The sequence below is a fragment of the Lepidochelys kempii genome, chromosome 2 (assembly GCF_965140285.1).
Source record: "Lepidochelys kempii isolate rLepKem1 chromosome 2, rLepKem1.hap1, whole genome shotgun sequence".
In the NCBI taxonomy this organism is placed as follows: domain Eukaryota; kingdom Metazoa; phylum Chordata; order Testudines; family Cheloniidae; genus Lepidochelys; species Lepidochelys kempii.
This window is the reverse complement of record NC_136381.1, coordinates 272473540-272485970: the sequence shown is the minus strand read 5'-3', so window position 1 is coordinate 272485970 and position 12431 is coordinate 272473540. Positions and strand designations below refer to the sequence as shown.

Genomic DNA, 12431 nt, shown 5'->3' with positions numbered 1-12431 from the left:
AGGACTCAAAAGGCAGCAGCTGGAGGGAGGGAGGGAGAGAAGGAGGGTGAGGAAGGATGGACTAGGAAAGTTAACTCCTTCTGTCCCAGAAAACATGGCTTGTGCACCTCACAATGACCTACTCTCATAGCACACACCAACCCCCTGAGAATGCCCTGAGTGTCCCTATTCCCACAGAGTGGGACCCACAGGAGGCAGCGCAGGGTCTCAGTGCCCAGGAACAAGGAAACCATTCACGCTCAGGCAGAAGCTGGAGACCTGGAGTGTTCTCTGTGGAGGCCTTGACAGAGACAGAGAGAAAGCTGCAGTACTCTGGTGGGGAGAGGGAGGGAGAAGGAGCTCACAGCCTTATCTGTGGGAGGGGGAGAAGGGAGATCTCCATCCCCATAGCATTCTCTAAAGGGGGGAAGAGACCCTCCTCCCCCAGTGTTCACTGTGGGATACAGGGAGAGACCTGTCTTGCCTGGGGGACACACGGAGATCAAACAAGCTTTGCACCCACCTTGTTTTCCTGTTCCTTTTACTAATTGCTTTTTGGCCCCTACGTGAAAGCATTTTAGTAGTCTGAGGAGCAGTAACAGAGACACCTCATTCCCTCCATCCTCCTTCCCTGGGCCCAGTCTTTCCTAGAGTCGTAAGTCCCCAGACCTGGGCCTTTCTTACCTAAAATATAGATATAAAGCAGAATCTGGGATATTTTAAGGACATTTTGACACGCTTATTTAGAACTGGATGTGACAAATCCACTCAGGAGCAGTCTGAAAAACACTCGCTATAGACAGGTTTCAGAGTAGCAGCCGTGTTAGTCTGTATTCGCAAAAAGAAAAGGAGTACTTGTGGCATTTTTTAGAGACTAATCAATTTATCTGAGCATAAGCTTTCGTGAGCTACAGCTCACTTCATCGGATGCATGCAGTGGAAAATACAGTGAGGAGATTTATGTACACAGAGACCATGAAAAAAAGGGTGTTTATCATACACATTGTAAGGAGAGTGATCACTTAAGATGAGCTATTACTTAGGCTTGAATAGAGACTGGGAGTGGTTGAGTCATTGTACAAAGTAAAACTATTTCCCCTTGTTTATTCCCCCCCTCCCATCCCGCCACTGTTCCTCAGACGTTCTTGTTAACTCCTGAAAATGTGCTGGAAATGGCCCACCTTGATTATCACTTCAAAAGGTTTTCTCTCCCCCCCCACCCCACTCTCCTGCTGGTAATAGCTCATCTTAAGTGATCACTCTCCTTACAATGTGTATGATAAACACCCATTTTTTCATGGTCTGTGTGTACATAAATCTCCTCACTGTATTTTCCACTGCATGCATCCGATGAAGTGAGCTGTAGCTCACGAAAGCTTATGCTCAAATAAATCGGTTAGTCTCTAAGGTGCCACAAGTACTCCTTTTCTCTTTACTCGCTATAGAATTTAAGCTTTCGTTAAAAACAAAACAAAAGTTTAGTCCTTATGGTTATGAAAGAACCTTCTGGATGTGACCACAACGCAACACTGTCTGCCTGAGTCTGCAGACAGGAACACAGGACGTGCAGTATCAGATCAGACTGGTGGCACATGTAATTCAATATTCCATTTCCACCAGTCTCAGATGCTTAAGAGGAAGGTATCCATTATGGCTTCTGTTTTGGGGTTTTGTTTGCAGTTATGGAATAATCTCACAAGTTAAATTTGTTCTTAATCCAGTTTGTGGTTGGTTTATTTATTATGCCCTAAAGCAGAAAGGGATTAGATCTCTATATACATTTTTACCCTAATTTAACTAATTATTCTCATTCATTCTAATAATCCCCCCAAAAAAATTAAAGATAAATTAAAAGAAAGTCAAACCCTCAAAAGTTAGGTAACACCATAAGAATGGCCATACTGGGTCAGACCAATGATCCATCTAACCCAGTATCTTGTCTTCTCACTGTGGCCAATGGCAGGTGCTTCACAGGGAATGAACAGACCAGGCAATCATGGAGTGATCCGTCACCTGTCGTCCACTCCCAGCTTCTAGAAGTCAGAGGCTACAGCCACCCAGAGCATGGGGTTGCATCCCTGACCATTTAAGCTAATAGCTATTGATGGACCTATCATCCATGAATTTATCTCATTCTTTGTGAACCCCATTATAGTTTTGGCCCTCACAACATCCCCTGGCAATGAGTTCCACAGGTTGAATGTGCATTGTGTGAATTCCTTTTGTTTTAACATTCCTTTTGTTTTAAACCTGCTGCCTATTAATTTCATTTGGTGATCCCTAGTTCTTACCTTATGAGAAGAAGTAAATAACACCTCCTTAGTCACTTTCTCCACACCATTCAAGTTTTTATAGATATCTGTCATATTTCCCCCCTTAGTCATCCCTTTTCCAAGATGAAAAATCCCAGTCTTTTAAATCTCTCCTCATAGGGAAGCTGTTTCATACCCTTAATCATTTTTGTTGCCCTTCTCTTGTATCTTTTTTGAGATGAGGTGACCAGAACTGCATGCAGTATTCAAGCTGTGGATGTACCATTGGTATATATCATGGTAGTATGATATTTTCTGTCTTACTGTATTATCTATCCCTTTCCTAATGGTTGCTAACATTGTTAGCTTTTTTGACTGCCTCTGCACATTAAGTGAATGTTTTCATAGAACTAACCACAAAGACTCCACAATGGGTTTCTTGAGTGGTAACAGCTAATTTAGATCCCATCATTTTGTATGTATGGCTTTTATTATGTTTTCCAATGTGCATTATTTTGCATTTATCAGCACTGAATTTCATCTGCCATTTTGTTGCCCAGTCACCCAGTTTTCTGAGATTCCTTTGTAACTCTTCACAGTCTGCTTTGGACTTAACTATCTTGTATAATTTTGTATGTCTGCAAATTTTGCTACCTCAGTGTTTAGGCCTTTTTCCAGATCATTTATGAATATGGACACCACTCTCTCACCATTATGAAAATTGATCTTTTATTCTTACCCTTTGTTTCCTCTCTTTTAACCAGCTACTGACCATGAGAGCACTGTCTCTCTTATCCCATGACTGCATACTAAGAGTCTTCCGTGAGGGACCTTGTCAAAGGCTTTCTTAAAGTTCAGGTACATCCACTGGATCACCTTCTACACATTTGTTGACCCCCTCAAATAATTCTAATACAGTGATTTTCAACCTTTTTTCATTTGCAGACCCCTAAAAAATGTCAAAGGGAGATGTGGACCCCTCTGGCAATCTTAGATAGTCTGCGAAGCTGCAGAGGGCCGCGGACCACAGGTTGAAAACCACTGCTCTATGGTAATGACAACCTTTCACAGGCCCCTTAGACGTAGCCTGCGGACCCCCAGAAGTCCATGGACATCAGCTTGAAAACCACTGTTCAATAGATTGGTGAGGAATGGCTTCACTTTACAAAAGCCATGCTGACACTTTCCCAACAAATCGTGTTCATCTGTGTGTCCGATAATTCTGTTCTTCACTATAGTTTCAACCAATTGGCCTAGCACCGATGGGTTGCCTCTAGAGCCTTTTTCAAAAATTGTTATCACATTAGCTCTCCTCCAGTCATCTGGTACAGAAGCTGATTTAAATGATAGGTTAACATACCACACTTAATAGTTCTGCAATTTCACATTTGAGTTCATTCAGAACTCTTGGGTGAATACCATCTGATCCTGGTGACTTATTATTGTGTATTTATCAATTTGTTCCAAAACCTCTATTGACACCTCAATCAGGAACAGTTCCTCAGATTTGTCACCTAAAAAGAATGGCTCAGGCTTTGGGACTCTCCCTCACATCCTTGGCAGTGAAGATTGATGCAAAGAATTCTTTTAGCTTCTCGACAATGGCCTTATCTTCCTCAAGTGCTCCTTTAGCACCTTGATTGTCCAGTGGCCCTACTGACTGTTTGGCCCGCTTCTTATGTATTTACATTTTTTTTGCTGTTTGTTTTTGAGTATTTTGCTAGTTGCTCTTCAAATTCTTTTTTGCCCTGCCTAATTATACTTTTACACTAGACTTGCCAGAGTTTTGCTCCTTTCCATTTTCCTCAGTAGGATTTGACTTCTAATTTTTAAAGGATGCCTTTTTGCCTCTAACTGCTGCTTCTCTTACTTTGTTTAGCCATGGTGACTCGTTTTTGGTCCTCTTACTATGTATTTTTAATTTGGGATATACATTTAATCTGAGATTTTATTATGGCGGGTTTTTTTTAAGTTTTCATGCAGCTTGCAGGAATTTCACTTTTGTGACTTTACCTTTTACTTTCCATTTAACTACAGAAGAACATCAGAGTTACGAACACCAGAGTTACAAACTGACCAGTCAGCCATATACCTTGTTTGGAACTGGAAGTACACAATCAGGCAGCATCAGAGACCAAATAAAAAAAAGCAAATACAGTGCAGTACGTAAACGTAAACTACTAAAAAAAAGGGAAAGCAGAATTTTTCATTTGCATAGTAAAGTTTCAAAGCTCTATTAAGTCAATGTTCAGTTGTAAACTTTTAAAAGAACCACCATAATGTTTTGTACAGGGTTACGAACATTTCAGAGGGTATGTCTACACTACGAAATTAAGTCGAATTTATAAAAGTTGGTTTTTTAGAAATCGTTTTTAAATAGTCGATTGTGTGTGTCCCCACACAAAATGCTCTAAGTGCATTAAGTGCATTAACTCGGCGGAGTGCTTCCACAGTACCGAGGCTAGCGTCAACTTCCGGAGTGTTGCACTGTGGGTAGCTATCCCACAGTTCCCGCAGTCTCCGCTGTCCATTGGAATTCTGGGTTGAGATCCCAATGCCTGATGGGGCAAAAAACATTGTCACGGGTGGTTCTGGGTATATGTCATCAGGCCCTCCTTCCCTCCCTCCCTCTGTGAAAGCAACGGCAGACAATCGTTTCGCGCCTTTTTTCATGAGTTACCTGTGCAGACGCCATACCACGGCAAGCATGGAGCCCGCTCAGCTCACTGTCACCATATGTCTCCTGGGTGCTGGCAGACGCGGTACTGCATTGCTACACAGCAGCAGCAACCCATTGCCTTGTGGCAGCAGACGAGGCAGTACAAGAGGACTGATAGCCATCATCGTCATGTCCGAGGTGCTCCTGGCCACGTCAGCCAGGAGCGCCTGGGCAGACATGGGTGCAGGGACTACATTATAGAATCATAGAATATCAGGGTTGGAAGGGACCCCAGAAGGTCATCTAGTCCAACCCCCTGCTCAAAGCAGGACCAATTCCCAGTTAAATCATCCCAGCCAGGGCTTTGTCAAGCCTGACCTTAAAAACCTCTAAGGAAGGAGATTCTACCACCTCCCTAGGTAACGCATTCCAGTGTTTCACCACCCTCTTAGTGAAAAAGTTTTTCCTAATATCCAATCTAAACCTCCCCCACTGCAACTTGAGACCATTACTCCTCGTTCTGTCATCTGCTACCATTGAGAACAGTCTAGAGCCATCCTCTTTGGAACCCCCTTTCACGTAGTTGAAAGCAGCTATCAAATCCCCCCTCATTCTTCTCTTCTGCAGGCTAAACAATCCCAGCTCCCTCAGCCTCTCCTCATAACTCATGTGTTCCAGTCCCCTAATCATTTTTGTTGCCCTTCGCTGGACTCTCTCCAATTTATCCACATCCTTCTTGAAGTGTGGGGCCCAAAACTGGACACAGTACTCCAGATGAGGCCTCACCAATGTCGAATAGAGGGGAACGATCACGTCCCTCAATCTGCTCGCTATGCCCCTACTTATACATCCCAAAATGCCATTGGCCTTCTTGGCAACAAGGGCACACTGCTGACTCATATCCAGCTTCTCGTCCACTGTCACCCCTAGGTCCTTTTCCGCAGAACTGCTGCCTAGCCATTCGGTCCCTAGTCTGTAGCTGTGCATTGGGTTCTTCCGTCCTAAGTGCAGGACCCTGCACTTATCCTGATTGAACCTCATCAGATTCCTTTTGGCCCAATCTTCCAATTGGTCTAGGTCCTTCTGTATCCTATCCCTCCCCTCCAGCGTAGTGGAGTGACTCGATCAGGTCACTCTCTTTAGTCCTGCAGGCAGTCCTATCCTACCATCTTTTGGTGAGCAGGCAGGCAATATGGACGGCCAGCAGTCCTATTGTACCATCTTCTGCCGAGCAGCCAAGAGATGTGGATGGCTTGCAGTCCTTCTGCACCATCTGCTGCCAGCCAAAGATGTAAAAGATAGGTGGAGTGGATCAAAACAAGAAATAGACCAGATTTGTTTTGTACTTATTTGCTCCCTCCATGAAGTCCTGCCTGAAATACTCGTTGATGTAAAGCCACCCCCTTTGTTGATTTTAATTCCCTGTAAGCCATGACATCAGTTGCCCCTCCCTCCATCAGAGCAATGGCAGACAATCGTTCCGCACCTTTTTTCTGTGCGGACGCCATACCATGGCAAGCATGGAGCCCGCTCAACTCACTTTGGCAATTAGGAGCACATTAAACACCACACGCATTATCCAGCAGTATATGCAGCACCAGAACCTGGCAAAGCGATACCGGGCGAGTAGGTGACATCAGCGCGGTGACGTGAGTGATGAGGACATGGACACAGACTTCTCTCAAAGCATGGGCCCTGCCAATGTGGGCATCATGGTGCTAATGGGGCAGGTTCATGCCGTGGAACGCTGATTCTGGGCCCAGGAAACAAGCACAGACTGGTGGGACCACATAGTGTTGTAGGTCTGGGACAATTCCCAGTGGCTGCGAAACTTTCGCATGCATAAGGGCACTTTCATGGAACTTTGTGACTTGCTTTCCCCTGCCCTGAAGTGCATGAATACCAAGATGAGAGCAGCCCTCACAGTTGAGAAGTGAGTGGCAATAGCCCTGTGGAAGCTTGCAACGCCAGATAGCTACCGGTCAGTCGGGAATCAATTTGGAGTGGGCAAATCTACTGTGGGGGCTGCTGTGATGCAAGTAGCCAAAGCAATCAAAGATCTGTTGATATCAAGGGTAGTGACCCTGGGAAATGTGCAGGTCATAGTGGATGGCTTTGCTGCAATGGGATTCCCTAACTGTGGTGGGGTAATAGATGGAATCCATATCCCTATCTTGGCACCGGAGCATCAAGCCGCCGAGTACATAAACCGCAAGGGGTACTTTTCAATAGTGCTGCAAGCACTGGTGGATCACAAGGGACGTTTCACCAACATCAACGTGGGATGGCTGGGAAAGGTACATGACGCTCGCATCTTCAGGAACTCTGGTCTGTTTCAAAAGCTGCAGGAAGGGACTTTATTCCCAGACCAGAAAATAACTGTTGGGGATGTTGAAATGCCTATAGTTATCCTTGGGGACCCAGCCTACCCCTTAATGCCATGGCTCATGAAGCCGTACATAGGCAGCCTGGACAGTAGTCAGGAGCTGTTCAACTACAGGCTGAGCAAGTGCAGAATGGTGGTAGAATGTGCATTTGGATGTTTAAAAGCGTGCTGGTGCAGTTTACTGACTCGGTTAGACCTCAGTGAAACCAATATTCCCACTGTTATTACTGCTTGCTGTGCGCTCCACAATATCTGTGAGAGTAAGGGGGAGAAGTTTATGGCGGGGTGGGAGGTTGAGGCGAATCGTCTGGCTGCTGGTTTCGCACAGCCAGACACCAGGGTGGTTAGAAGAGCACAGGAGGGCGCGGTGTGCATCAGAGAAGCTTTGAAAACCAGTTTCATGACTGGACAGGCTACGGTGTGAAAGTTCTGTTTGTTTCTTCTTGATGAAACCCCCCGCCCCTTGATTCACTCTACTTCCCTGTAAGCTAACCACCCTTCCCACCTCCCTTCGATCACCACTTGCAGAGGCAATAAAGTCATTGTTGCTTCACATTCATGCATTCTTTATTCATTCATCACAAAAATAGGGGGATAACTACCAAGGTAGCCCAGGAGGGGTGGTGGAGGAGAGAAGCACCAGGAGAGGTGGTGGAGGAGGGAAGGACAAGGCCACACAGCACTTTAAAAGTTTACAATTTTAAAACTTATTGAATGCCAGCCTTCTGTTGCTTGGGCAATCCTCTGTGGTGGAGTGGCTGAGTGGCCGGAGGCCCCCGCACCGCATTCTTGGCATCTGGGTGAGGAGGCTATGGAACTTGGGGAGGAGAGTGGTTGGTTACACGGGGGCAGTAGCAGCGGTCTGTGCTCCAGCTGCCTTTCCTGCAACTCAACTATACGCTGGAGCATATTGGTTTGATCCTCCAGCAGCCTCAGCATTGAATCCTGCCTCCTCTCATCACTCTGCCATCACCTTTCAGCCCACCACCTCTCCTCCCGGTCATTTTGTGCTTTCCTGCACTCTGACATTGTCTACCTCCATGCATTCGTCTGTGCTCTGTCAGTGTGGGAGGGCAGCATGAGCTCAGAGAACATTTCATCACGAGTGCGTTTTTTTCACCTTCTAATCTTCGCTAGCCTCTGGGAAGGAGACGATCCTGTGATCATTGAAACACATGCAGCTGGTGGAGAAAAAAAAGGGACAGTGGTATTTTAAAAAGACACATTTTATAGAACAATGGGTACACTCTTTCACGGTAAACCTTGCTGTTAACATTACATACATAGCACACGTGCTTTCGTTACAAGGTAGCATTTTGCTTCCCCCCAGCGCGTGGCTAGCCCCTCCACCCTCCCCGTGGCTAACTGCGGGGAACATTTCTGTTCAGCCACAGGCAAACAGCCCAGCAGGAACGGGCACCTCTGAGTGTCCCCTTAAGAAAAGCACCCTATTTCAACCAGGTGACCATGAATGATATCACTCTCCTGAGGATAACACAGAGAGATAAAGAACGGATGTTGTTTGAACACCAGCAAACATACACTGCAATACTTTGTTCTACAATGATTCCCGAGTACGTGCTACTGGCCTGGAGTGGTAAAGCGTCCTACCATGGAGGACGCAATAAGGCTGCCTTCCCCAGAAACCTTTTGCAAAGGCTTTGGGAGTATACCCAGGAGAGCCACGAATGCCAGGGCAAATTAATCATTAAACATGCTTGCTTTTAAACCATGTATAGTATTTTAAAAGGTACACTCACCAGAGGTCCCTTCTCCTCCTGGCGGGTCCGGGAGGCAGCCTTGGGTGGGTTCAGGGGGTACTTGCTCCAGGTCCAGGACAGTTCCTGGCTGTCGGGAAAACCGGTTTCTCCGCTTGCTTGCTGTGAGCTATCTACAACCTCATCATTATCTTCTTCCTCGTCCCCAAACCCTGCTTCCATGTTGGCTCCATCTCCATTGAAGGAGTCAAACAACACAGCTGGGGTAGTGGTGGCTGAACCCCCTAAAATGTCATGCAGCTCATCATAGAAGCGGCATGTTTGGGGCTCTGACCTGGAGTGGCCGTTCACCTCTCTGGTTTTCTGGTAGGCTTGCCTCAGCTCCTTAAGTTTCACGTGGCACTGGTTCAGGTCCCTGTTACGGGCTCTGTCCTTCATGCCCTGGGAGATTTTGACAAATGTTTTGGCATTTCGAAAACTGGAACGGAGTTCTGATAGCATGGATTCCTCTCCCCATACAGCGATCAGATCCCGTACCTCCCGTTTGGTCCATGCTGGAGCTCTTTTGCAATTCTGGGATTCCATCATGGTCACCTCTGCTGATAAGCTCTGCATGGTCACCTGCAGCTTGCCACGGTGGCCAAACAGGAATTGAAATTCAAAAGTTCGCGGGCCTTTTCCTGTCTATCTGGCCAGTGCATCTGAGTTGAGAGTGCTGTCCAGAGCTGTCACAATGGAGCACTCTGGGATAGCTCCCAGAGGCCAATACCATCTAATTGCGTCCACAGTACCCCAAATTCGACCCGGCAAGGCTGATTTAAGCGCTAATCCCCTTGTCGGGGGTGGAGTATGGAAATCGATTTTAAGAGCCCTTTAAGTCGGAAAAAAGGGCTTCATCCTGTGGACGGGTGCAGGATTAAATCAACTTAACGCTGCTAAATTCGACCTCAACTCCTAGTGTAGACCAGGGCAGAGTTACAAACAACCTCCATTCCTGAGGTGTTCGTAACTCTGAGGTTCTACTGTAGCTTCTTCATTTTTTGTGTAGTTCTCCTTTCTGAAGTTAAATGCTACTGTGATGGGCTTCTTTGTGTTTTCCCCCTCACAAGAATCTTAAATTGAATTATATTAGGGTTACTATTACTGAGTAGTTCAGCTATATTCACCTCTTGGACCAGATCCTGAGCTCCACTTAGGACTAAATCAAGGATTGCCTCTCTACTTGTGGGTTCCAGGACTTGCTGTGTCAAGAAGCAGTCATTTATCAGATCTACTGTTGCCAGCGTAACCATAAATCTGCCCCATGTGCATCCAACCTATGCAGTGAATGAGGCAGGCATCCCAGGGAAAAAATAGTATATGATCATATAATAAAACCTAGTTCTTTTCATCAGAAGGTCTCAAAGCGCATTACAGAGGTGGTCAGTTTCATTATCTCCATTTTATAGATGGGGAAATGAAGACACAGAGAAACTTAGGGTATGGCTACACTTGAAACTTCAAAGCGCTGCTGCGGGAGCACTCCCGCAGCAGCGCTTTGAAGTGTGAGTGTGGTCGCGCGCCAGTGCTGGGAGAGAGCTCTCCCAGCGCTCCTGGTACTCCACCTCCACGAGGGGATTATCTCATGTCATAAATACAAAGGGAAGGGTAAACACCTTTAAAATCCCTCCTGGCCAGAGGAAAAACCCTTTCACCTGTAAAGAGTTAAGAAGCTAGGATAACCTCGCTGGCACCTGACCACAATGACCAATGAGGAGACAAGATACTTTCAAAGCTGGAGGGTGGGAAAAACAAAGGGTCTGAGTCTGTCTGTGTGATGCTTTTGCCGGGGACAGAACAGGAATGGAGTCTTAGAACTTAGTAAGTAATCTAGCTAGATATGCATTAGATTATGATTTCTTTAAATGGCTGAGAAAATAAGCTGTGCTGAATGGAATGGATATTCCAGTTTTTGTGTCTTTTTGTAACTTAAGGTTTTTGCCTAGATGTTTTGAATTTCATTACCCTTTTGAATTTAATTACCCTACCATCCCGATTTTACAGAGGTGATTCTTTTAACTTTTCTTCTATTAAAATTCTTCTTTTAAGAACCTGAATGCTTTTTTCATTGTTCTTAAGATCCAAGGGTTTGGGTCTGTGGTCACCTACGCAAATTGGTGAGGATTTTTATCAAACCTTCCCCAGAAAAAAGGGGGTAAGATTTGGGAGGATTTTTGGGGGGAAAGACATTTCCAAACAAACTCTTTCCTAATAATAATAATACCGGTGTTAGACGTTTGGTGGTGGCAGCAAAAGTCCAAGGGCAAAGGGTAAAATAGTTTGTACCTTGGGGAAGTTTTAACCTAAGCTGGTAAAAGTAATCTTAGGAGGTTTTCATGCAGGTCCCCAGATCTGTACCCTAGCGTTCAGAGTGGGGAAGGAACCTTGACAGCTTAGGACACTGTTTACACTGGCGCTTTACAGCGCTGTAACTTGCTGCACTCAGGGGGGTGTTTTTTCACACCCCTGAGCGAGAAAGTTGCAGCGCTGTAAAGTGCCAGTGTAGCCATAGCTGAAGTAACTTACTTAAGATCACTCTGCAGGCCACTGGCAAAGCTGGGAATAGAACAGGTCTACTTAGTCCCATCCAATGCTCCATGTACTTGGAGGGAGGGATAGCTCAGGGGTTTGAGCATTGAGCATTACTCCATGTCATGCCCCTAGCAGAAAGGCCACGTGAGAGAGCGTGCGAACGAGAGAAAGAGAGCACCTGGCCCAGCCCAGCTCTCTTCCCCACTCCTGCTGCTCTAATTGCGTCACCAGCTCCCAGGCATTCCTAGTGCAGGATGTACTCCTGCAGCAGCAACGTGGCCACAGCTCTTTAGAATGTTTGTGTTGAATTACAAGAGGGTCATATACTTCATTGTTTCTGTAGGCTGAGTGCATTGCATGTACCAAGGGCTCCATGCATTCTTCTATGCCCCCCTACAAAGATTCCCTTCCCATTCCCCTCTGTTTCAGGGACTCCTTGCAACGCCCACTCTCCTCCTTCATGCCACCCCATTCCTCCCATGCCTGGGGCTCTGTATGCCTCCCCCCTCCCACGTACCACAAGCCAGGGGCTCTGTGTCCCTCATGTCCCCCACTCTCCCTCCACACGCCAAGGGATCAGCTCTTCACCACTATGGCAGGAGCTCCATGTGCCCCACATTCTCCTATACCCGTTACTCCACCTTCTCCACTATGCCAGTGGCTCTGTGTACCCCATTCTACCATGCCTCGAATACCAAGCTCTCCCCCCAACACACACATTCTTATTTTTCTTTCTGCCTGGGAGAGAACTTATTCAGGGTGTCAATATTTTTCCACTGTATTAGAAGGATCAGCAAAACTGGGGAGGTGGGGGTGTGAGGTATTCTTATGCTGGAAGGTGTTAATGGCTGCCACCAACCAGTTCT

At 46.2% G+C, this 12431-nt stretch overlaps 2 protein-coding genes across 12 annotated transcripts in view; both read right to left on the bottom strand.

The window, feature by feature from the left end:
- The window catches only part of SMARCD3 (SWI/SNF related BAF chromatin remodeling complex subunit D3), a 225019-nt gene that overhangs the window by 138776 nt on the left and 73812 nt on the right, over positions 1–12431 (bottom strand). The gene's annotated exons all lie outside the window — the stretch shown is intronic.
- LOC144930262 (uncharacterized) lies at positions 7839–10471 on the bottom strand. Its single transcript, XM_078851908.1, has 2 exons — positions 9037–10471; positions 7839–8457 (listed from the first exon to the last, which is right to left on the bottom strand). Exons 1-2 carry the CDS (start codon positions 9607–9609, stop codon positions 8440–8442), a joined length of 591 nt encoding a protein of 196 aa, XP_078708034.1. The 5' UTR covers positions 9610–10471; the 3' UTR covers positions 7839–8439.

What these genes read in the sequence shown, in the direction of transcription:
- LOC144930262 (XM_078851908.1), bottom strand. Translation starts at nt 9,609, where the DNA reads ATGCAGAGCTTATCAGCAGAGGTGACCATGATGGAATCCCAGAATTGC.